Source organism: Haliotis asinina, chromosome 7 (assembly GCF_037392515.1).
Source record: "Haliotis asinina isolate JCU_RB_2024 chromosome 7, JCU_Hal_asi_v2, whole genome shotgun sequence".
Lineage (NCBI taxonomy): Eukaryota > Metazoa > Mollusca > Gastropoda > Lepetellida > Haliotidae > Haliotis > Haliotis asinina.
In genome coordinates, this window is record NC_090286.1 from 52,060,035 (window position 1) to 52,087,462 (window position 27,428).

The 27,428-nt window shown below is 41.0% G+C and overlaps 1 protein-coding gene across 1 annotated transcript; it reads left to right on the plus strand.

Annotated features, from left to right (window-relative positions):
* The first annotated feature begins 179 nt into the window (after nt 1-179).
* On the plus strand, nt 180-26,916 carry LOC137291396 (multiple epidermal growth factor-like domains protein 11). The gene is made up of 13 exons (XM_067822729.1): nt 180-337; nt 5,749-5,877; nt 9,664-9,819; nt 10,540-10,668; nt 11,110-11,328; nt 13,220-13,348; nt 14,397-14,531; nt 17,619-17,768; nt 18,288-18,422; nt 19,562-19,696; nt 20,964-21,101; nt 21,653-21,802; nt 22,902-26,916. The coding sequence occupies exons 1-13, from the start codon at nt 277-279 to the stop codon at nt 23,012-23,014; spliced, it is 1,779 nt and encodes a 592-aa protein (XP_067678830.1). The 5' UTR covers nt 180-276; the 3' UTR covers nt 23,015-26,916.
* Nucleotides 26,917-27,428: the final 512 nt, after the last annotated feature.

Below are 27,428 nucleotides of genomic sequence, written 5' to 3' on the forward strand. Positions count from 1 at the left end.
TGTCAGCACTACAGAAATATATCTCAAGGTTTTCAATGTCTTATCCAGGAATTTAATTTTTCGTTTTCGTCAGTTACGATTTAAAGACAATGCAATTTGCTCTCAAATCTCATTCCATTTTATACAATCGCAATCCCGTTTTGGAATAACCCATCTATACTGGCCGTTCCGGCTTTTTCAGTCCGACATGCCCGATGACGACCTTTAAATGTACGGGAAACACATGCGGTAGTTGTACGGTAGTCGCAGTTAGTGTTAGTGTGTGGTGGGTTCGGAATGGACGTATTCTACCTCATTGCGCTGTGGGTTCTCTTGCTGCAGTGTAAGCTCAGCTTTGGTAAGTAGGCAATACATTAATAATGTAAGTTTTGTTTTCCCTTCGCCCACACTCCTTCTTCATGTACTGTTTACAAGCCCGATAATTAACACCTAGACATGTGTGCATGTGTTGATACCTGTTTTCACTTGTTGCACGGAAAGATGTGCAATGCAATTTGTCATATTCCTTATAATCGTTAACCTAATATTGCAGCAACGGGTAACTTTGATTACTTCGCAATGAAATTATAGATACTAGCCCAAAATAGCCTAACTAGACTTGCTAGTCAGAGATTAATTTTTACGCCCCCATCGACCTTGCAATCTATTTGTATTTTAAGATAAAAACCTATATAACACGTACTCAGGTGTCAGGTGAAACGGGAACAGACGAGTGCACCGTTCTACAGCATAGCAACCGCTTAACGTCTAACATTGTGTTACCCAATTGCCTTGTGCAATCAAGTCATTAAGCTCATTGTGGCTCGTGATGGAATAGGCAACAAAGTCATATGCTCCCATCAAAACACATGAAAAGAAATGCTTGCTAACTGAAGCCGTAATTTAAAGTTACCGGGACTGACAAAGGATGAGGTTGTTGGAAGGTAGAACATCCGTCGTGGTCGAGGTCAGTACAGATTTGGTCATGAAGTGCGATGTCCAGGAAATCAGTTCCGCACAAGTAATTGGTGGATGACAGTTGATCCTGGGGTCGACTCTATCAAACGGAGCTGCATACATTAGCACAAACCAGAACTATAATTTACTGTCATTTTATAGGTTAGGAACAAAGTAAATTCGGGAAGTGGACCTTATTAACGCGCGTGATATTCCAGGCATATAGACTAACGATTAGTCTGTGAAAATGCATAATTTTGATGGAAACAAGGAATTCAGTTAAATTTGAAAAATGGCGATGCGGGAGATTTGGTTGTGTTTCATGCAGGACTTTTGTATTAATGTCGGGCTTGGTGGAGAGGGAAATAATATTTCCCACGGTCTGTGAGACGGGCTACCCGTCACATGGGGCCAATAACATGCGGTGTCCGGTCCAGCACACCCGGTGTCATAATTATTGTAAAGTAGTGAGTTGTTTCACACCGCACTCGGCAGTATTCCAGCTCTATGGCGGAGGTCTGTAAATAATCATGTCTGGAACAGACAATCCAGTGATCAACAGCATGAGCATCGTTGTAACTGGTGACATATGTCAACCAAGTCAGCGAGCCTGACCACCTGATCCCGTCAGTAGCCTCCTACGACAAACACAGCCGCCTTTTATGGCAAGCATGGGTTACTGAAGGCCTATTCTGACCCGGACCTTCACAACTGGAACAGTAAACCACATGTTTGCTGCATATACGCAGTGGATTCTGCTTGCAACTATTTTTTTTTATGAATATGGAAATATTTTGGATTATTTTTGTTTTTAGATGTGCTACGATCAATTTTCTCTGAATACAGTCATTTGTAGTCACATGTAACGGTGTCTGACCGTCGACCATTTCCTGAGGTTACTAGGTTATTTGGATCAATACTACACTGAACCCCGCGAGGTATTTGGGAAGAAGCAAGGAAACGAATACAGTCGGACATCATGATAACACTCGAGTAAGATTTCCAACGGTCAAAACCGTGTATTTACTTCGATTAGATCAGTAACCGCGAGCGCATATTTCACACGTAGGGGTTCTGCGACCTAGCTATTGTGAAAAGTGCCTATTACCCACACTTGTCTCAACAGAGGAGGGACTGAGGGTCGGGGGGTCATTATGTGCGATCAGGCTCATGGTAGGCCATTGATTTTTGCATATGTCCTGAATATTGCTGAGTGTGGCTCTCTGTTAAATGTAAAGGCTTGTATCCCTGCACGAAATAAAATAAAGAATGGGGTTAGTACTCGTCTAAAACGCCTGCTGCTTCAGTTTTGCACCTGTTGCAATCAGTAGTGGCGCGGGTCTTACCTGAAACGTGGATTTTTCTATAGGAGAGAACAGTTGTGGTTAATGGTAAATTCAGACTGAGGTATACTGCCATTTTGTCCCAGAAATAAATGTGTCTTATTTAAAGATATATACGTACAAAATAGAATTCTAAAATAAAATGGTGCCCTGGACAATGTTTACTAATAGAGCCGACGCAATGAAATCTCTGTAGACTTTGCGTATAGATATTCACTTTGGGTACGTGATTTTGACTTGAAAGGAGTAGTATTTTCAGTGAAATGCAGATCAAGTCACCACGTTGCTATTTAACAATACCTTAATTCGAGACGCTGTGTGAGGTTAGAAGGTGGTAGAGGTCACTCCTCTCCATGCCAGATAGTTGGAGAAAGTAATATGAAACCATGGATGTCCTTCAGAGACCTGTTACTATGGAAACTCACTTCCCTCTGACCGACTGAAGGATAATTCATTTTAGGATAGCAACTGATGGACGATATCTTAATTGTACTTCAATAATATGTGGACCTTATGTCCGGTATGTGGAATTGGTCAACACACGTCATGAATATTGGACTGCTGGAATATCGATGTTTTACCAAACATATTTGAATGTTGCTCATTTAGGAACCGCCAGCCAATTATTGTATATGTTTACGGGTTGTTGTCAGGAAAATCGCTTGCTCTATTTCATTAAAAAAAACCGTAGCACTGTGATGACTAAATCCCATACAGCAGAATGCTTGTATTGTTGCCGCGGCATAGCACACACAGCTTGATGGCTATTACCACACTCTGCATGACGGAGAGGCGAATTTAGTTGTACGCGATACATACGAACACAGGCAACACTGTTTGGCGTGGGATAATTGCCGTTGGTTCCAATTTAGTGTTATTTCACTGTAAATGTTTGTACATTTTAGATGTTGTGATCTCAGGACACACGCTGTGTGGAGTCAAGTCATAGCATGATACAACATGACATGGATATTTTGTACTGGGATATGACTCCCCAAACATATATTGCCCCACCCGCGATCGGATATGAACCCCCGATGACACTCAGATATGACCCCACACTCACATTTCTCCACTTTGATGTGACCTCACACTCACATTTCCCGACTGGGATATGATCACACACTCACATTTCCCCACTCGGATATGACCACACACTCACATTTCCCCACTCGGTTGTGACCCCACACTCACATTTCTCCACTCGGATGTGACCCTACACTCACATTTCCCCACTCGGATTTGACCCCACACTCACATTTCTCCACTGGGATGTGACCCCACACTCACATTTCCCCACTCGGTTGTGACCCCACACTCACATATCCCCTCATGGATATGACCACACACTCACATTTTCCGACTGGGATATGATCACACACTCACATTTCCCCACTCGGATGTGACCCCACACTCACATTTCTCCACTCGGATGTGACCCCACACTCACATTTCCCCACTCGGATGTGACCACACACTCACATTTCCCCACTCGGATGTGACCCCACATTCACATTTCCCCACTCGGATGTGACCCCACACTCACATTTCCCTACTCGGATGTGACCCCACACTGATATTTCCCCACTCGGAAAAAACCCACTAAAACATTTCCCCACTCGTAAATAACCCCACTCAAACATTTCACCACTCGGAAATAAGCCCAGACTGACATTTCCTCACTTGGATGTGACCGCTCACTCACATTTCCCTACTCGGATGTGACCCCACACCGATATTTCCTCACTCGGAAATAACCCCACTCAAACATTTCCCCACTGGGAAATAACCCCAGACTGACATTTCTCCACTCGGATGCGAGCGCACACTGACATTTCCCCACTGGGAAATAACCCAAGACTGACATTTCCCCACTCGGATATGAGTATGACCGCATACTCATATTTCCCCACACGAATAAAACCCTACACTGACATTTCTGCACTTTTAGAAGACCCCATCATGACATTTCCCAACTCGAATATGACCCTATATTGACATTCCTCCACCTTGACAAGACCCCCACACTGACATTTCCCTTCTGGGACATTATCGCATACTGACAACATCTCACACTGACAAAGCCCGGTCTGGTATTTTGCAACTTTCTCATAACCTTACACTGTCATCTGCAGCCTGACATAACCCCAGGTTGACATTTCCTCCAGCTAATGTCCTCCGCACAGAACGGAGTCGGGTCTAACCGAATATCTGACATCTTCTCCAAGCTGAAGCGCACAACAAACCTTTCAATGTGAAGAATATTGACATTCATGTAAAGACGAGATTCTGCTGCCTAGCAACTTTGTTGCAGGCAGACAGTTGACATCGTCCACAGTGTTTACTTAGCTTTCTTGAGCTAATGGAAAACATTTAGGAACTTCATGAATTTGTTAGTGTCTGTTTGTTTTCTACATGTTCAATGGAAGGATAAGTACCAACGCAAACGCTTGTCGGATTTCTGTTGAAGACTGTCCATACTGTCTCAACTGGACATTATACTTGCATGAGGATTTGAAAGACTCCCTTAGAAAGTTAGATAAACGAATATATCTTTATGTATTTTATCTTTATTAAATTTCGCATAAATGTGTATTCAAGTATTCAATCAGCGTCATTATAAGGAGAGGGGGTGGGGTTGTGCAACTATCAAACATATTAATCGCTGAATAATAGTTACAAACCTTTTATTATCTCATAAGACATCTCTGTTAAAGTGCACTGTATTACGGACGTGTGAATGAATCACACGGTGATTCATAAAACATATGTTCACGATATTGTCGGAATCATACAATCGTCTCTGCTCAATGCTGTGATTTCCTGTGAACCATTAGAGGCTTTTGTCGCCTAATGTATGTTTAATGGACCACTTGTGTAACGATCCACACTACTCCAATTCGGAATCTTGGGCGGTGCTAAAAATGGCGTAAGACCACAGAGCTTCTCCCTCACAATTTACTGCTATAAACTTAACACAAATAAACTAAACTCGAAGGCGTGTTCAAAGAGTATGAGGAGGAGCTGAGAGTTTTCAAGCAATACACATTTACACTGACAGAATATGCTATCCATGTTTAGACGTTTTTTTAAGTCGGGCCCTCAGGTATGTTGTCCAGAAAATTATTCTATTATCTCGCAATGACCTCTTCCGATGCCATGTACATAGGGCCGGTGGGGGTAGCCTAGTGGTAAAGCGTTCGCCCGTCGCGCTGAAGACACGGGTTCGATTCCCCACATGTGTGAAGCTCATTTCTGGCGCCCCTGCTGGTATTGCTGAACTACTGCTAGAAGCGGCCTAAATCTAAACTCACTCACTCAACGATGTATATAGAACGTCTGTCTTGTTGCTACCTGATGTTAAATTGCCTGGTGCTCGTTATAACACACCTTTCAGTAAAACTCCATTTCATCTCACCAGATCCGAAACCTTAGCACAATCCCCACTTGTATATCTGCTCTGTTTCAGAATGCGAGGCTGGGCGTTACGGTTCGGACTGCAGCAAACAGTGCAAGGAGGGGTGTGACGGCCCGTGTAACAGTACAGACGGTTCCTGTCCATGCAAGCCTGGATACAGGGGGCGCACCTGTTCAAAAAGTAGGTTCACTGAACAAGGCAGTCTCTAATGTGCAGCTGTAGTAATCATATTCGTTCAAATAATGGTAGAACCTGTCCAAAAAGAATGTTCTTTGAACAGTGTCGTGTCTAATGTACAGGTATAGTACTCATAATCATTCAAATAAAGGTAGGACCTGTTCACAGTCAATCATGTGCCTGTTGTTTTAAGGCCATGTATATCGTACTCATAGTCATTCATACTGGGGAGGGTCGTCTCAGAAAGTAAGTTCCATGAACAAGGCTGTATCAGTGTGAAAATACGATTCCCAGGATTCGTCGATAAGTCTGATCTTAAATATTTCATATAATTCTTTCCGACGGAAATACAACACAGCCTTAACAATGAATTTTCTATGCATTTTATATCTGTCTCAGTCGCATTTACCGATCGCCGCTATATTAGCTAGAAAATTGAATATTGCTGAGTGCAGCGTTAATTTACGTCATACAATTTCAACAGAAGCGTGATAAAATATACTAATGTCCAAAACAAACGATACCACGTGTCTGAAAGAACATTAATGAAAACCAATACGATACAGGACTTGTAGATTGGCATAGTCTGAAAGAACATCAATGAAAAACAATTATACGACACACGAATTGTAGATTGGCATATTTCAAGTGCACAAAAAATCATGTCAACCAATCATTTACAACCACTACAGCAGTCGTGTGAAAAAGTGAGGGGTCCAAATGAATAGTTCATTCAAACACACATGACGAGGAAAGTGTGGAAATTGTTACGACAGACGTCTCTAAGTCACGTTTTGTACCGGGAATGTCCACCATGAGCGTCAATACACGCCAGTACACGTCTAGTGATGATGCCAAACGCCGGATGACGTAGGTGGGAATGCGTAGCTTTCCATCAAGGGGCCATTGTTCCATTTCCCGGAAGCTGACTGGAGGTACAATGCGCTTTCTGTTTTCTGGCGATTGAGATGGTCCCAGAAGTGTGCGATTGGGTTCACATTCGGTGAATATGCCATCCATGGTAAAACGTCAATGTTGGCTTTGATGAGGAGGTTCTGAGTCAGCGTTGTCGTATGTGGCCTCACGTTATCGTGCTGGAAGATGATCCCACGAGGCTGTTGTTGGATGAATGGCTCCACAACTGGTTGTAAAATTTCTTCCCGATAACGCGTACATGCAGGTTTCCTCGAATAACGAAGAGTCTCGTTTTAGCGTCGCCGCAGATTTTACCCCAAACCATTAAACCTTCGACTCCGAATGGAGGGACGTGATGAATGCTGTTCTGTGCCAAACTTTCACCAACTCTTTGGTACACACGCTGTTACAATTGTTTCTGAAGATGCAAAATCTGCTCTCGTCGAAAAATATGACCCGTTACCAACGCCGAAGTCGCCTGGCCCATGCTAGTCTGTTGGCTTGATGTTGAGGTGTTAGGAACGCTTAGGAATGGCGTGCTCGGATACCATGTGCATGCAATCTCCTATGCACGGTTATTCGACTTATCACGAGTCCCAGTGCTTGTCTTTAACGTTGCCGTTATGAAGCGGTTCCGGACATGAAGTACCCGGATGCGACCGTCTTCTATGGGCGTGGTCACTCATAGTCTCCCGCTTCTCGGCCTGTCCCTTGTCCAACCTGTTTAACCCTATTGCTGCTTTAATCTGATGATAGTTTAGCGCGCGTATCCTAACCTCCCGCCGACGTCGGTGTGCGTTGCTCCATGTAGGACCTTTCCAGTGACTCCCGCTGTCAATCTCTTGCAAATCTGGCATTTTTTGTATGTGCTTTTTGTTGCTGTGATCCCAAAGTGTCGAATCAGCAATTTTACTCATTTGAAATGCACGTGGATTTCGGAACGTAACATCAGTTTGGCAAAGTGCGCGTTTTTTTTCTCATTTGATCAAATAATCCCGTAGGTTTAATCGCACACATTTGGTTTGGAAACTCGGAAACGCTCAAGTATGTTTTCATGCAAAAGGAAGAGTTTAGTATCGTTTCTTTTGGACATTACTTTATGTCACAATAAACAAGGCAGTGTTGTCACTAGTTATGACAAGGCAATGGTTCAGAAACTCCATGTTTCTTTCAAGACATACATGGCGAGTAGGGAGTATTTAGTCGTACAATAAATAACGTCAGACAAAATATACAGATTGGGCGGTGCATGCAGTGTATATACACAACGACCACGAGTCGTATCTTTCTTGCGTGGATATAAATATTATCTACAGCGTCTTTCATGATGCGACAAAAATTTACAAGGTTTCAAACATTTACCATTATTTAAGTAATAGTACTATCCTATTTCGGCCATGTGGGGCAAGTCCGTTTTGTGAAAGAGGGCGGTTAAGTTAGGTATTTCCCGAACAGCTAAACCAGAATCAAAACAACAAACGTTCTCCCAAAACTCTTAAAATACGGCGACCAATTAAGAACGTGTTGGGCGTATGGTCGAACCTCTACACATGAAATCAGCACAATGTTTTCTCGTTAAATAAACCAAGCCCCCTTCTTCATTGTTCCTTTCGATTCGTCACTTCACCATTTTATCCTGGGCCCACTTGCACAAAACGATCTTAGCGCTACGACTATCTTAAGCCTGTATTGGAGAATGGGAGTTACACTATTATTGTAGCGCTGAGATCGCTTTGTGCAAGTGGGCCCTGGGCATCAATAATGTACCAGTCTGTTCTTTATTGACCCTAAGGCACACCTAAAGATATACTTGGAATTTAAGGATAATACGTACATTTGTTGGTCTGTAACAAGGTGTAGTGGCATTATATGTTTTGATTTCCTATAAAGAAATGCACGACCGTTTAAAATCAACAAAGGAAAAACAAAACAAAACGTGTGTACGTAAGACCCCTTTCCTCACCTACATGTATAAAAAACCATCAAGCTCCATGATCTAGCTCAGCATGTGGTTCGTCATGGGCTGAAATGGATATGTAGCACTTTACAGTATATGACGTCATTTATTATTGCGAAATTTAAGTCCCATCTTTACCCGTAGTAAGATCCAGCCATTTGATTGGACAGTAGTTGTCTCGTAGGATCCTGTATAGGTGTGTATGCCATCACGACAGTTATCGCCGTTCACAGGGCATCATAAATGAATGTAATCACATTTTGAGTTACCAAACTGAAACATTTGTCAGTCTTAAGAAATATCGCATATTTTCAAAGAAATGTAAACGACAAAACTCTTTCAATGTTCATGTAAGTTCTGTGTAAATCCGATTGTATCTTGAACATAAGAAATATTTTTCACAAAACATATTCCTCTATCGGTCTCTTGTACTTATCTGTTCTTATAAACATCAATGATCTTGTTATGATTAAGTCTTACTGTGTCACTCCTGGAGTCAACAAAATCTCAGGAATTGGAAAGCATGTTCTCGCTTCGACCTTTGATTTCGAGGTATCACTTCAGATAATCATTATGAAATCCGTACACATGTATCTATCTTTTTTCGTATTACCATGGTAATACGGACCTGCAGACTTCGTGCATTTTTCAACTCGTGAAAATTCGTTTTGGAATTGATCTTCAGTAACCTATGCTTGAGGTAAGAGACGACTGACAGGATTGGGTGATTAGACTTACTAACTAGCTAGGTTCACACATGTCATCATACCCTAGCAGCGTAGATCGATGCTCCTGCTGTTAATCACTGGATCGTTTGATCCAGACTCGATTATTTACAGACGCAGATATATAGCTGGAATATTGCTGATTGCCGAGTGAAGCTGAAATCACTCTCATGCACTTTCTCTGTGTGGTAGAATGTCTGCGAGGTTGGTACGGTTTGGGCTGTAAGAAGAGGTGCTCCCTAGGATGTCAGCAGACCAAATGTCACCCAATAACTGGAAAATGTCGTCGCAAAACCTGCAGTCCTGGCTGGAAGGATTCCGACCCTAGCCACCATTCGTGTGACCAAAGTAAGATATCTAACCCTTTTTGTTAGTTTTACGAAGTATATAGGGTAACAGTTTACAATTGAATCTCTCTAACTCCATACAATGACACCCGTGAAGATCAGGGTTAGACGTGATCTTCAACCACCCATGCTTGTCATAAGAGGTGACTAACGGGATCGGGTGGTCAGGCTCGTTGACACATGTCATCGTATCCCAGTTGCGCAGATCGAACGATTCAGGTGCTGTTGACCGCTGGACTGTATGGTCTAGACTATAGCTGGAATATTGAGTTCGGCGTAAAACTAAACTCACTCACTCCTATGCTCGAAGGGATCTCCGGCAACGTATATACTTGTTGTAAGAGGCGTCATGCGGGATCGGAGGGTCACGTTCGCTGGCCCGGTTCATAAATATCATGTCACAATTGCTGATGATGTCAATCTCGGCGTTTTCTCATCAGTATTGTTTTCAAATCCTCTTTAAACAAATTGAAATTATTTATAGTGAAGCATGAAACATAAGCTCCCAAAACAAACAGTATTGCAACATGTACATATGAAAATTATGGGGATCCAGGGGGGATGTATTCATTACTACGTCTCCGATGGGTGGAATTTCAGCTTTTGGATGGTTGCTTGCGTGCGTGCTTGCGTGCGTGCTTGCGTGCGTGCGTGCGTGCGTGCGTGCGTGTGTCTATCTTATAATGATCAGTGCAAATCACGTATATCTGATGTTTTCAAGAATGTGAGGCTGGGACTTTCGGAGCTTCATGCAGCAAACAGTGCTCTGAGGGGTGTAGAGACACGTGTCATCATATCAGCGGCAGTTGCAGCTGTAAGGATGGCTGGTTAGGGGATCATTGCTCAACCGGTATGTAGTACTATCATTAAACTGACTCTTCTCGAAAATGAAACGGCATAGTGTTAGCCTGCGTTTTGCATACAGACGTTCCGTTTCAAGTGGGACAGTGGGGTTGCCTAGTGGTTAAGGCGTTCGTCACGCCGAAGGCGCGGGTTCAGTTTCTCAGATGGGTCCAAAGTGTCAAAAAAGTCCATTTTGGGTCCCCCTGGTGATACTGCTGGAATGTTTCTTAAAGTTTCCTACAACCCACACTCACCCACTCCGTTTCAAATAGCACGCAGAATGAAGTCATTGAAATTTCCACAAAGCTCATTTGTTTTCATATCTTGGCTTCCATTTTGCTTGTTGCGGAAAATGGCTATTACTAGCTTTCTACAGTCTAAACTAAAACAACTCCCCAAGCGGGGAACGCCCAAACACCTATAATTGTTGGTCTTTTTCTCATTTAAGGTTGTGAGGCTGGGCGTTATGGGAACGGCTGTAGAAAACGGTGTAGCGAGGGTTGTAACGACACATGCAGCAACGTTGACGGCAGTTGTACGTGTAAGCCCTACTGGGCGGGTCCATTGTGTAGAGGACAGTGTGGATCTGGATGTGACGCCCCATGTGACACTGTGACCGGCTACTGCAACTGTAAACGTGGCTGGTTTGGACTGACCTGCCAAGCACGTACGTACATACACATCAACCGGGGGTTAACGCTTTTCTGAAATGACATGTCCAAGATGACGTCTAATTTCATCTTCGCGAACATAGCAATGATAAGCTGACATTTGAGATGGACAACGTGTTGACATTGTTTATGTAACCATGGAATAACAGTTTAAACTGATAACAATTTCCAGCCATACTTGTCAAATCTAATACTATTAGTAACCATTTATGCATACATTTCCGCGAATGGAATTGTTTTCTTTCCATGAATTGTTTGAATGATTTTTCATAATCTGTACATTGTTATGATCAATCAATCAATCAATCAATCAATCAATCAATCAATCAATCAAACAATCAATCAATCGTTCAGTGGTTTGGCCACATGGTCTAAAGTACAGTCATTTGAGAGAATGATATGCATCTGTAGTCACATGATAGAATAAAAAGAACCCCCGAAAACATTGTCAGGAATATTGGAACATATTTAAGGTATTTAGTGTGACATATGTGTCATTTTACTTATTTGATCTTGGCTATGGACATGGCAACTTCATTCGTAAATTGGATTACTTTGGACAAGCGAGCCCAGACATGGAATTTGATGATCCTCGATGCAATAATCATAATAAATTGTACACATTATATCAACATTTTCAACATTTTTACTCATCCAGGCAATATTCATTTTAAAATCGTTTTAATCGTGTATAGCACTCGTCGGGGAGTTTTAGCGTCAACATGTTTTCTGTAGCATTCTGGCTGGAGTGGGGATACGTCCAAAGTGCTGAAATGAGCAAGATATGCTACAGGTTCAAATTTCATGTCAGGTTCATGCCATGTTTAAGCATATATCTCAGTTAAACGTTACATAAGTTGATAAATAGAGCTGTTTCTATTTCCGACTACCTGGGAAAGCAACACACGTGAGAACCCACAAGAAAACGACGCACTCCTTATTTCCAATGTCCAGTTTACATTAATCAATTGATTTGAAGTATGAAAGTGAAAAGTCATTTTGTTCTGCAGCTGTAACTGGACATAGTATATTGCACCCATCAAATATATATTGGCCTCATGACGAACTTCTCTTTTCGACCTGCAAAAGTTGATATGTTAGCCGATAGCCTCTTCGTCATTTCTACACAACTACGATTAATAGTAAATTTCCACGGTGCTGGTACCAGGGCTCTGGGTTTGCCATTGTAATATTTTTAGTAGTTTTGGGTGATTGCGTTCGTTTTGGAAAACCTGGATGTCCCCGGTAAATCCTGCTAACGGTATACCCAAGTTTACCTATATACATCGACTGACGTCATACCTCGGTTAACGTAAGTAGCTCATACCTGTTCTGCCCTGGGGAGGGGGCGATATTCTGGTTAGAGGTATCCCACAGTCCCCGACTGACCTCAGCGTCAAAGTTAATTCGTTTCATTCATTGGTTCACCCAGAAATAAGATGAGTTTAAGTATTACAATCAAATAAGTACTGATAGTGTTTGAGTATTCCCACACAATGAAATACTGATTAGCTCTTGATTTTACGTTCAAAACACTGTTTATTTATGTTTATCAATTACAACATTTGGAATAGTGATAAAGTCTTATGATACCAGATGAATCAACACTGGCGATAAAAGTTTACAACTCTCCTGGCCAAGACCCGGGTTTTCACCCTATATGAAATTCTGATATTCAAATGGTATTCCAATTTTCTTGATATATTTGTCAAAAAGAACCCCATTTGGGTGAGATTTTGTATGTTTGCAAAATGTACTACACACTACTGATAATGTGTGGAAATATTAAACTAACAGTTCAGCGTTAGCATTGCCCTTGTAACAATATTTTGTAAATGTATGTGCATATTGTACATGTAGCTGTGTAAACAATGGCTGATTTATCAGACTGTTCGGCGGGGCACTATGGACCGAGCTGTAGTAACAAGTGCGGGAAAGGATGTGTGGACGATTGTGACAAGGTCGACGGCAACTGTACCTGTAAGCCTGGCTGGAGAAAAGGCCTCTGTGCGTCATGTAAGTCGAATGTCAACGTTATAAACGTTTCTTACCTGATATGAAGATTTTACTGGTCCAAGTTCGAAGGGTGTATAGCACAGCTTTCATGTAATACATATAATACTACGAATACAACCTGCACTTTGGATTCGAATAAATAATTTGATTATAATTTAGCGTCACGATGTGTATAAGAGGCGCAACGTAGTAAGAAACCCATGATGGGAGATTTAGCGTCAGTGTAATTCGAGTTACCTCCCTTCCCCCTTCTCCCTTTTTGTTGACGTTTAGTCCAGCGATGCATGTCAGTGAAAATCAAGGGCGGGTAATCTGGGTGGATGAGTATAGAGCTTCGTGTAGGCCTAGCCTGTCGAAGGGACATAGAGATATTGTTTCCCAGATTCTTTGGTCTTTTGATAAGAGTGTTGTTTTTTTTAACAAATGGACATTTGAGTAGTGCAAAGAGTTTACAAAGCTTGATATATATACCGTGAATAAAAAGTTAAGCGCCAGCATATTTCAAAACTAAGATTTGAAGCTATGGAAATGTTAGGCTGAACTAATTGGGAAGACGAATCCATATTTAGAGAAGGTTCATCTGGAAACTGATTTAGGGATGTCATAATGATTTGTATTTACAATTAAAGGAAACATTGTTAAACATATGATGATACTACTCTTTAAATCAAAATAACTATTCCTGTTGTGCTTATACAAGACTATTAAATTTAGGCTTCACTTGTTAAAAGTGAGAATCATGTGACCATATAACAGTCATTTCTGTTTCTCACTTTTCAAAATATGGTAATCTTTTTGAGGGAACAAAATACATGTTTTCCCAAAGCGCATGCATCCTGTTGCAAGTAAGATATACTTTCCATTATGGCGTTGTTTTTTAACTAAAAGTACTAAAACAAATTATGATAACTCAATTTGTTCTGAACAATTTCTCATGTGTCGACCTGTTTTTTGCAAAAATGCACTAGGCGGCGTTTTACCTGTTATTCACGGTATATAATCTGTTGTATGTAAGATACATGCGTGACATCTCTGACGTCCCATTCAGATTGCGAAGATGGAACGTATGGCCAGGACTGCAAGTACAAGTGCACGGAGGGATGCAGACCCGACAGATGCAACCATGTTGATGGACGATGCTCAGCATGTAGAGACGGCTGGACCGGAGAAACTTGTGATACACGTGCGGAATTAGTATATGCATAGGATTGTACTGAATAAGTACATGCACATAATTGTATTGAATTAATACGATCCATAGGATTTATTGCCTTGTGCGCCTACTTGGTACAATAACCATTCCAGAATTTTGAGACCAACTCATTCAGATAGATATATATTAATGAATAGTCTCGTTTCCTACTGACTAGGTTTCGTCTTAGTACGCTACTTGGTACAATAACCATTCCAGAATTTTGAGACCACTTAATTCAGATAGATATATAAATATATATCATTGCAATGTTTGATTCATCTAAACACTTGTATATAACAATACTACGAGCTTTGTCTGTCGGGTACGGAACTGACATTATATCGACCACATTGTACGTATACATCACACAAATACACTTTATAAGCGCAAAGAACACATAACATGTGTTACCAGTAAGACAGATGAATTGTGCCACCTCTTGAAACACGAAGAGTCTGTGACGCCTTAGTGAAGGTCATGCTGCCTAAAACTCGTTATATAATATAAAATACGATCATTATATTACACTTTCAAATTAAAAATCATTTTTTTCGGTAAAATTATTTTTTAAATACAAATTTCCTATGAAACAAGGAATTGGAATTCAATGTAGCAAGTGTACAGTTGCTTGTAGAGATTTTTCTACTTTCACTGGAAAACTTTCGGATAGGTTGAAAAGTAGGTCATTGTCTGAATTGGTTAATAGGACACATGCTCCGGTCTGCATGCATAGGTTTGTATTGAATTAATACGATGCATTGGATCGTGATGCATAATATGGTTCTTTACCTGATAACCCTACTGGGTTTTCAATGCAGAAATAACAAACGTGAAGTAATTGAACGGCATTTAAAAGTAATTCACACAAAAGGTGATAATTCATCGATGTCAACGTCAATATTATGAGGAAGACAACATTTCGGAGTATATTCTTGCTCCTTCATCAGATGAATGGATACCTATTAAGAAAATAGTCATATTAGTAAAATATCAGCAGCGAAAACATAACAGCTACCCTCTTTATTTGTCCTGAACCGAGGTTAGTAGCAAGGCCTATGGTTAACCAGAGCTGTCCAATGAATGCGTAACATATATTGTTTATGTATATTTTCATTTTACCATAACAACACTAAACGCGAACCCTTTGAGACCATGAAAAAATCTGTGAGAAGCACCGAAGTTCAAGATCTGTTGTCGATTTCCATCGTGTTTTCATATAACATATATTCTAAAATTAATATTGGTGATAGCAGGTCTACATTTTGTAACCTAGAAGTAGTAGACATTACATCTGATGCATGATTTTGTTTAATTTGGACAATATATATTCCATTCGTAACGAGTTGCGAATTTCGGGCAAACAGGCCTTCTTGGCGTTTTTCAACACGTGCACGTGAACATGGACGGGCTACATTTCAAAATTTAAAGTCAAGCTTGTCAGCGTGTTGCTGTACATATTCGTAATAAAAAGTCAGTTTAACGTTGTTTTTTTGTCATTGGCATGATGGAAGCTGGAGGATGACGGAGCATTGTGACACGAGCTCTTCCCGTTTCACGGTCAGTAGTACGCGGATTAGCACCACGCTATTGACACATACCGTTGATCTCGGCGGGATCGAGTGGTCAGGCTCGCTGATGTGGATGATACATCGTGTCTCACCTGCTTAGATCAATGTTGATGCTATTGATCACAGGATTGTCTGGTCCAGACTCGATTATTTACAGACCTCCGTCATATAGCATGAATATTGCTGAGTGCGGTGTTAAACAACTAACAATCGATCTAGTAGATAAGGGAGACAACTGGCGCATAACTCCGCAAGAATGTTTGTGAAACTATGTTCAACGTACGTCTCGTGTTGGAGGTGAGCTTTACGGAAAATACAGGTGTATTGAGTGAGTGGACAGACGATCTGTAAGGAACCTTGACTACACGGAAGGAACCTCCATACCTGACGTCCACGTGTTTTCCCCGTATGGAAGGGCCGTCTCATTACTACAAGACGTGTTAAGCTAGTGTCAGGGGCGCCCCCTGAACCAATAGTCGCGGAACAGACGTTACGTTTTCGTATGAATCGAGGTTTACTTTGGACTTCATTCATAGGCGCAACAAAGTGAGACGGACAGTTTAATTGACGTTAACGTCAGGCAGAACGAACCTTTTCAGGTGGCTCAGTAATAATAATTATATGTACATTTTAGCTCGTCTATTCACACAGTAGTATGCTGTGTGCGCGTACAAGGTGATTGTTAGAGAAACGTCCTTGAAAGATATAAGTCTTTAGATTATTTTTAAAGGAACTCACTGTTTCAACTATTTTGAGGGATGCAGGCAGCTGACTCCATTAGGTCGAAGCTGTTTAGGTGACTGTCTATTATACTTTGGAATTGTAAAGGTTCGAGCACCCACACCGAACATGAAGAATGGGATAGAATTAACCAGACTGGCATTGGACGCTTAAATTAGGAGCATGCCTCGTCGAATCAGTGTTTCTCTTAAGGATACAGGCATATTCATGGTAATGACGCGAGGGACAGAAGGGCGCTTTTGGCGACTTATCTAACAAAATCTATGGGCATCTGACAAGCAAATCTCTGTCTGTTACACTGTTAAATCACTTATCTAAAATAAGATAAAAATGTCATTTAATTGTGGCACCCCTTTATTGTCCCTTTTGAAAAATACCATTTTCTTTCTGCAGTGATGAAAGCGTGGAGTTGGTTGTTTTAGTTATTTTTGGGAGCTGATTTTTTATTGATCAATCAGACCCGAATGATGTGGACATTAAATTCAAAACTAATAATCTTATCAGGAAATGATTAACTCAAGCAAGTATTTTTTTCATCTAACTTACAAAATAGCGGATGTATTAATGAAGGTTGTAGAAACGTATATCGTCTTTGAGATGACTTTTCAGAAGTCGTAAAATTCTATGGATACTCAACTTCGTTATTGCATTGAATGTGCACTCATTGCAACAAATACGTTGACTAGCCATAGAGCTTGGTTTTCCTTGTCTAACATATCTACTTCGCTTTCAGCAAAATTGATTTTCTTCATTCTATACTCACCAGTCTGTCCACCCGGTACATACGGAGAAGACTGTGCGCGGAACTGCTCGATCGGGTGTGTCAATCAGACCTGTGACAGATTCGATGGCAGCTGTGACCCCTGTCTGCCCGGCTGGAGGAACGAGAGGTGGAGCGTGCCCAGGTGTAACAGACGTAAGTGCTGTTGAGGATGGTCGTCACTGGACTGTTTTTTCAAGCAAAAACTATTCAGTTCCCTAAAACGCTGGAATTATTCATTTGATATTAGGTTATATCCTAGAATGAAACCGTTCTCTTCACATGCTGATCCTTCTTTGACATATTAAGGAGTTGTTCCCGAAATGATTGTTTGGCTTCTCTAAGAAACAAAACTGCATTTCCCAAATGTACAGTAAAGCCCATTTCTGGTGTCCCTCACCATTAAGTTACTGGAATATTGCTAAAAGGTGCGTAAAATCTCGCCCACTCACATTATACCGTTTTCAAGATTCCCATGCAGGTATGTCCTGCTTAACAACGCGATATGAGTCCATATGATCGCGATGTTGTCAACTATAATGTATCTTGTCTTTATTCAACTCAGCAGAGTGGATCCACTGAATGTGGATATAAATGGCGATATAGATGATGATTTTCTGCCAGTGAAAGTCATTCACAGACAGCGTGCATGTCATGGTGACATTTTCACTACAGAGTGTTACTCCGGTACCTATGGCCAAGGCTGTAAGAACAGGTGCAGCAAGGGGTGCTTTACTGACACATGCAACGCTACTGATGGCACGTGTGGAAAATGCATGGACGGCTGGATCGGTGAACGTTGTGAAACAGGTATTGTTAGATTGTTTATTTGCTGCTTAAAACCGCACTCAGCAATATTCGAGCTATATGGCGCCGGTCTCTAAATAATCCAGTCTGGACAAGACAATCCAGTAGCATCACCACCATGAACAGGCGCAGTTGGGAACCGATGACGTGTGTCAACCAAGTCAGCGAGTCTGACTACCCGATGCCTTTAGTCGCATGGGTTGCTGAGGACCCATTCTAACCCGGATCTGCACGGGTAGAAACAGGAACTGACTGTATAATATGAAGATGTAGACTGTAGTCGACTGTTTGTAAATCCAACTTGGTGTGTACATGGCACAAGCCTCAGTATTTTAATATCATTGCTGATCTTGGAAAGCTTGGGTTCGAGTTCATCTGGTGTTCTATGTATTAGAATGCTGCGTGCAGTCAACTATTTTAGTTCAAAATGAATAGTAGATAGTTACCTGCATGTAACATTTTTAAGGCACAAAATATTCCTTTGTCGTTCTTTGCGCGGTGGCGATCTAGCTGAAGCGCCGTGTTAGTGATCCAGCGAGGTTGAGATCGGGATCTAGCCATCTTGTGACCGGGTGTGAAAACCTTGGAGTCAGCTTTGTGTGCAGACTTTTTCAATGTTGTCTCAAACCCTAGTGTACAGTACACAACCCTGTGCACTTAAAAGAACCCACGAATCATTTGGTAGATGACCAGATGGTGGCCACATGAATACGTGAAAACACCTAGTTGAGAGTATATCAACGTTCAGTAGACTTGGACAAAGTACTTTTACTAAGTGTCCCAGTCCACCCTGCGAATGGGTGCCTCGTTGGGATGAGAAAGCCACAATATACTCGGTACGCCTTGAGATAGCAAGAGTTGTATACTCCTAAGGGATCTGAGATTGATAATACGATGTACCGTTGAGATTGACATCCAATGATCGAGGGAAAAATACCATCGCTTTGAGCAAGCACTAGTGCGTGGCTATGTGCGCAATCTAAATTTACTGGATTAAATAATAACCCCAATACTGGGATTGCAAACAAACATAAATAGTTAGAGGAATACGTCTTCATCATCCATCTGCTTGTTATCCAGAAATGTTATGCAGCTTATACTTGGTGTCTCCAACATGTAACATTTATCCTTTTTCCAACCAGTCTGTCCGTCTGGTACATACGGATATGAATGCGGGCTGAACTGTTCTGTTGGTTGTGTCAACCAGACCTGTGATCCAGTTGATGGCACGTGTGACGCCTGTCTCCCGGGCTGGAATGATTTCAAATGCGATAACAGTAAGTAATACAAAGAACCCCTGAAAACACAAAGGTTACGCTGTTTACGTCCACTCGTTTCGAACAATAATGCTTTCATATTTTAAGCCGGGTTTCTATGTGCGTGCACTGCGTGATGCGTTGTGCGTACACAACACTTTACTCTAAAATAGTAAAAGTGGTTTCCATGCACGCATAAAACGTGATGCTTGGTGCGTATGAATGTGCTGATGCTCAAAAAGTGTCCAAATACGCATCCCGCAGCAGCTATACGGAGGCCGGAAATAGGGATTCCCAGAGTACTTTCCCAATGTCAAGTGGTTTTCAGCGCACGTACAGCAAAGAAAGGCTTGATCTAGCGCGTAAAATAGCCTTCACACACGAACACATCGAACTGGACACTATATGCACGTAATACGCACTACGTATAACGCAATTACACATACGGTGCGTACACTTGGCAACTTGGCAACTCTAATGTGTATTCTAACACCAAAACTTCAAATATTGGTACATTTTCTTAAATACGTCTGATCATTTCTGTGGATGACACTTAAACCTTTGGATGGTGGACCAAGAATCAAAGGCAACACACTTGAATAATACTAATCTTGTTGTGATGTTGTTTGGCTGTAGTGGTGACTTGTAGTGAACCATACAATGCGGACAGAGAAGACGAAATATAGTCATGCATGGACATTATCGTGTAAATATACTCTTCATAAAAGTAGGGGAACCTGAACTTTCAAGTAAAAGCTTTAACAAACGTTTCAAAGACAGACATCTTGTGGACACACAACCGTATCTCTTATCACCATCCCAGAACACAAAGCCTTGGATGCGCGTGCACAACGATGTGTATTTTGACTTATATCAGGAAGATAGCGATCATACATTTTGGCATTCATCTTTCATCACACAGTTGCAAATGTTGTTACTAAAATATCGACATAAGTCCCACATATTCAAATTGTAAGTTAGAAATGAAGTTTCCCAACCTTTTCATGAGTGCATAATAAAAACGGCAGTGTGAGAGAATAATCAGGTTCAAATATCCAACAAAACTGTAACCCAGGTAAATATGTAGGAAACAACAATAGCAATCACATCGGTATCACTTGAAGCAAAAACGGTATACATGTCCTTCCCTAACTGTATCATCCGACTAAAGCAAACAAACAAAACTCTTGTTTATCTGTTTCCAAAACTTTTGATTATATTAATTTTCCTTACAGTCTGTAGTACACTGGAAGTACAAATCTGAGTTGTATGTCTCTGATCTTGACAGGGTGTGAGCCTGGCCTCTACGGCCTGAACTGTATGTATCAGTGCAATGAAGGCTGCCAAGCTGATCTGTGTGACCCAACTAGTGGAGACTGTGGGTCTAACTGCAGAGCAGGGTGGGGTGGAGAAAACTGTGACACAGGTAGGAATTTGGCACATCACAGAATTAAACGCTGCACGTCTTTTTTACATCAAGTAAGCCAACATTCAAAGGTAAATTTACCCCTCATGAAGGCAACATGTCAATTCAATTGAAGTACATACTGCTGTCCAGATACTTGTTGTACAAATGCATAAGGGATGGTAGAGTAGCCTAGTGGTTAAGGCTTTCGCTTGTTACCCCGAAGACCCGAGTTCGATTCTACATATGGGTACAATGTGTGAAGCCCATTTCTGGTGTTCCCCACCATGATGCTGCAAGAATATCTCGAAAAAGCGGCGTAAAACTAAACTCACTCTCAAAAATATGATCATCATCAGCATTGCAAACAATGATGAATATTACGGGCTATTACATCATCTAACTTTAATAATATTCATCATGATCATAAACATGTTTGACCAAGTTCTAGATCAACTTGCTTGCTTCTGTATTTGCAATGTTCCCAATGCTCAACATCGCGTATGGAACAAGTGGTTCATGCTTCAACATTTTCAACATGATTTCCACATTCATCATTCATCTTCTTGTAGAATGTCTTCCTGGAACATATGGGGAAAACTGTCAGCAGTTGTGCTCAGTTGGTTGTTACAACCAAACCTGTGATCCGGTAACTGGAGAATGTGATGAATGCCTGGTTGGCTGGACACATGAGAACGTTAATATATCAAGATGTGACAAAGGTAAATCATGTATCTATTTTCGTTTGTGCATTCGTATCTGTCATATATCTGATGACAAAGGTGGCACAACAAAGGTCACACTTTATGACGCTATTGTCGCCCGAAAAGTTGAAAACTAAAAGCGGGGATATATTTTATTCCGATGAATGTGGCCAATTGCCCTCGTTATTACACGATTAAAAGAGAAAAAAAGCTCGCATATATATCATTCTTACAAATGCAAATCATTGCCATATAAAAAACTTTGAGGATATATATTTCGGGCTACATTTGTTCAAGATAACAGCTTGTGCCATCTTCTTTTAACACATCTGCAGACATTGCAACATTGTCGAGTTACCTTTTGAAGAACACAAACAGATCTGTAATCTACCAACTAGGATATCCTTACATATGTTTACAGTTTTTGTGAAGTGAAGTGAAGTGAAGAGGTTCTTGTATCAATAATATAGCGATATCATGGCGGAAAATGAGCAGTACCCAACCAGTGAGCTATCCCGCCGACCCAGTAATTGTACACAAGCATATTTTTCAGACACCTGACCAATCAATTCGTGATTTTAGTTTGAGATTTTCTCCAATAAAATGTTGAAGGCTGGCGTTTTAGCCATTACTGATTGAATTTAGTTTTATGCTGCTTTTAACTATTTTCCTGTAATATCACAGTAGGGCACACAAGAAATGGGCTTCACACTTTGTGCATTAAGCTACTCCTCTTCCCTAGTGAATGGGGCTGTGGGTAGTCTTGAGGTTGAGCCTTGACGTGGTTCTCTATTTGCTCAGGTTCTATTCCTCGGGAACAACGAGTGAAACCCATTTGTGATGTCCCCTGCCGTGATATTGCTTTTGAATGTTTCTACTCATTCACTCACAAATAAATGTGTCAGATGTGCATAATATAGTCAGTGAACGTTTCATTATACAGACCAGGGGCGATGGGGTAGCATAGTTGGTAAAGCTCGTCACGCCGAAGACACAGGTTCGATTCCCCACATGGATATGCTATGTGAAGTACATTCCTGGTGTTCTTTTTAGAACTCATCCATTCGCGTAATTAAAGAGACGAACCAGTGCTATAATGTCTTCTTGTCTCCAACAGAAGCCATGATGCAGAGAGCTGGTGCATCCTTTCCCCTCTTCCACCTGTGGGCGTCCATCACAACCATCGTCGCCATCTGGGTTGTTATGTCACACACGGTTACACTGGTGTAATCCTGAGAGAAAGTCTCATCAAGCACCACGTGGTGAAAGTAAATAAAGAAATATGCGTTCAATATTTGTCCTTGTGGAGTGGAAAAGATTAATTGAAAGTAACGAAATGCCAAGCACCACGTGCCAAGCACAGACCACTGAATATTTTTTGGTGGAATCGAAGGTATAGTAAAGGGAAAAAGTAACTGTGCTTTATATAGAGTGCTGTTAAATGTTATGTTACTTAGAATAATTTAATTTGATAACTTGTTTTATCAAAGTATTTATCAGAACAATTTAAATGATAAAATACAAAGTAACAGGAGACCGACGCCCTTGAAAGAGGATAACGACAATATTAGATGTGAGCACCATTTGCATTGTTGATGGCAATTAAAATGGCGAAGACACCAGATGATAGAAAACAGTCTGTGTGATGTTGATCCAGATGTCAGCCATAGATTCTAGCGTTATCTTCAGTCGGTTCTGGTTCTGTCAACCACAGATTCTTCAAATGACCAAGCGTTACCTCCGGTCGGTTCTAGTCCCGTCATAGGCATATTTCCATCTTATCCCAGACGTGTTTTATAAGGGAGAGGTATGAATTAACAACTGTCAATTGGTCCATGGCAGTGCATTGATAACATGCATACTTCAATAATCGTCTTATAATACATGCAATATGTGAGAGAGCATCATTCTTCCTCTCGGCAGAGGACGAGCTGTATCGCCTCATGAGTTGTAAAGCCGCCGCATACCCTTGCACATCCGCATCCAAACTGACCAGTAACCGTAACTTAAACGTCCTGTCGTATCGCTGGTCGTCAAATCAGGAAGATGTGCTCCGTCAACCGCTTGTGTGTGGTTCTGCCACCGATTGGGGATTGCCCTTGCTGTAAATATTGCCTTGATTCCCCACATGCAACTAGTAAATATGTGTTGATTGTTAATGTCTGGCAACTTCGTTTTGTTCTGTTCCAGTTGGCAGCATAACTACGACATTGCTTTCGGGTCATGGCATCTCGTGAACTATATATATAGTTTAACAAAAGTGTTTAGTGAGTACACCATTGCTAGACAATCATTGTATGCTGTCCAAGAGTGTGTGATTATTGTGCTCCCAAATAATGTCCAAATTGTGAATCACGACCTCCAGTTGTACGCTTAGCAGCGTGTAAATAATTTGGTTTGGCAAACAGCCCAATGATTGATTGAATGATGATTGGAATACGCCAAGTCAGTGAGGTTGACCACCCAGTCTCGTTAGTTGCCTCTTACATCAAACATGAATAGCTAAAGACTTTACCTAGTTTCACAATGTACGCCAAGTCAGTGAGGTTGACCACCCAGTCTCGTTAGTTGCCTCTTACATCAAACATGAATAGCTAAAGACTTTACCTAGTTTCACAATGTACGCCAAGTCAGTGAGGTTGACCACCCAGTCTCGTTAGGTGCCTCTTACATCAAACATGAATAGCTAAAGACTTTACCTAGTTTCACAATGTACGCCAAGTCAGTGAGGTTGACCACCCAGTCTCGTTAGTTGCCTCTTACATCAAACATGAATAGCTAAAGACTTTACCTAGTTTCACAATGTACGCCAAGTCAGTGAGGTTGACCACCCAGTCTCGTTAGTTGCCTCTTACATCAAACATGAATAGCTAAAGACTTTACCTAGTTTCACAATGTACGCCAAGTCAGTGAGTCTGACCACCCAGTCTCGTTAGTTGCCTCTTACATCAAACATGAATAGCTAAAGACTTTACCTAGTTTCACAATGTACGCCAAGTCAGTGAGGTTGACCACCCAGTCTCGTTAGTTGCCTCTTACATCAAACATGAATAGCTAAAGACTTTACCTAGTTTCACAATGTACGCCAAGTCAGTGAGGTTGACCACCCAGTCTCGTTAGTTGCCTCTTACATCAAACATGAATAGCTAAAGACTTTACCTAGTTTCACAATGTACGCCAAGTCAGTGAGTCTGACCACCCAGTCTCGTTAGTTGCCTCTTACATCAAACATGAATAGCTAAAGACTTTACCTAGTTTCACAATGTACGCCAAGTCAGTGAGGTTGACCACCCAGTCTCGTTAGTTGCCTCTTACATCAAACATGAATAGCTAAAGACTTTACCTAGTTTCACAATGTACGCCAAGTCAGTGAGGTTGACCACCCAGTCTCGTTAGTTGCCTCTTACATCAAACATGAATAGCTAAAGACTTTACCTAGTTTCACAATGTACGCCAAGTCAGTGAGGTTGACCACCCAGTCTCGTTAGTTGCCTCTTACATCAAACATGAATAGCTAAAGACTTTACCTAGTTTCACAATGTACGCCAAGTCAGTGAGGTTGACCACCCAGTCTCGTTAGTTGCCTCTTACATCAAACATGAATAGCTAAAGACTTTACCTAGTTTCACAATGTATGGTGTTTTGTTGTTGGATTCTATTCTTTATAGGAAACGACACTACGAGAAAATACCTACAGTTGATTATCCTCTGAAATAGACTTCGATAGCCAAAGACGAAAAATAGCTGTGCACATTCTATGTATGGACCCCTGAAAATCAATTAACAATGTCCAGCCTTTCCGGTAGCACTAACCAATTTTCAGAAGTAAAATTTATTCCTTCACGCCGTACAGCAGCACGGGTGTCCTGTAAACAAATCAGACATTGACGTCAAAGCACAGTTACTGTTTTCCGTTGTAAAATCTATGAATTTCTGTAACATTAACTGGACAAACATACCTCGGTATTGCATGGTCGTTTTCTTATCATCTACATGATTACAGCATAAGCTGTTTTATATGACGTTGTAGAGGACAAGGTGAACACCATTCAATGGGAGATGTAACAAAGGCAAGTATTTTCCTTGAACTCATCGATACTCATTTAGATTGGTTTCTTTTTCATTTCTTGTTTCATTTTCTCAGGAGAAGCTGTAAACTTGATTTATGATTACGTTTACTAGTATTTCTCTGGAATAATATCCCTGTTAACCTCATGTACATTAAATAAGTATACGTGCTTTATATACTATGATTCCTAGTCATGGATGACACGGAATGTGTTTTCAGCTTCCCCAGACGAAGATTTTCGGGGGGTACATACATGGGTTCACTGTTCACTGTACACTGTTACATATGTCTTCCCGAAACACTACGATCATTTGCACTGCAACTGCCTTTTGCTTTTGTTATGAACTTGTTCTATAAATATAATTTTCGTTTAGGCAGGAACAATTTGAGGCATTAGGCATTTCTAGAATACATCAAGATGTGTTCAGTAAATATATTAGAGATGCATGAAAGTCATTTCTTGCGTTCCTGTACAACAGGGTGCTCTTAGCTTCCATTTATAGCCGGTTTAAAATGTCTTCCTGGAACTGTGTATTGACAAAATCTCTGCGGAGATTCCCAGAGGCTGCTAAATGGAATCAGTGGTCGTCTTGGTGGCCTATTGCGTGATATCGTACCTGGCGTTGTTAGTAACATCAATCACTGCATTATCTAGTCCAGATTCCATGTGTTCAAAACCTGCCGTAATATAGATGTAACACTCATAAGAGTGGTGTCTATTACCAAAATCCATGTTGTTGTGTTATACTAGATGGGAATGAGAATTTTTCTGAATTATGGCATAACAAAGGTATTATTTCAGTCATTTGCTGCTTCAAGTTTTATCCGATTGCCATTTGTATAGTTTGTGAAAACTGTGAAATACTGTTATCAAATTGAAAAGAAAATATGCATTAATACAAGGTTGTAATATTATTATATATGCATTCAATTTGTAAGATTACTATACTGTTTCCCAGCGATGTATTGCTTGGTATGAAATGCAACAGATACATTGATATGTATTTAATCTATACTTTGTCCTTTTTAAATACCATATAAATGATTAAATGATATACACGAACATACTGACTTTACCTTTTTTGTGAGTCATGCCCAATCTGGAAAGTGTTTCAGCCTACACGGAAGGATCAGCAAATGCCCACAATATGCTTGTGCACCAGGCGCCTGACCCTGGTGTGGATACCGACGGAGCGTTAGTTATTAGGCGAGATACGGACAAAACGGTACTTGTAATAGAACATGGAACCTACACAATTTATGACAGGGGGGTGTATAACAAATTACTGTACAAATGTGGACAGCCTTAAGTCAAATGACAGATGTTCAACTGTACAACAACAGGAAATGTACATATGACAGAAGGTATGCGTGCGTGTAGATAGATAGATAGATAGATAGATAGATAGATAGATAGATAGATAGATAGAAAGATAGCTAGATAGCTAGATAGCTAGATAGATTCAAAAACGCGAACGTGTGTTTGTTAACACAACGAATGTCACTGGTAGAACTGAGTGACTGAGTATTTGTGCCGATCATGCGGACTTGTGGTGATTGTACGTGCGCATTCAA

Excerpts from the sequence above, each read along its gene's own strand:
- LOC137291396 (XM_067822729.1), top strand. The coding sequence starts at position 277 with ATGGACGTATTCTACCTCATTGCGCTGTGGGTTCTCTTGCTGCAGTGT. Across the intron at positions 11,329-13,219 it reads TGGACTGACCTGCCAAGCAC|ACTGTTCGGCGGGGCACTAT; the intron begins GTACGTACATAC and ends CTGATTTATCAG. Across the intron at positions 13,349-14,396 it reads AAAAGGCCTCTGTGCGTCAT|ATTGCGAAGATGGAACGTAT; the intron begins GTAAGTCGAATG and ends CGTCCCATTCAG.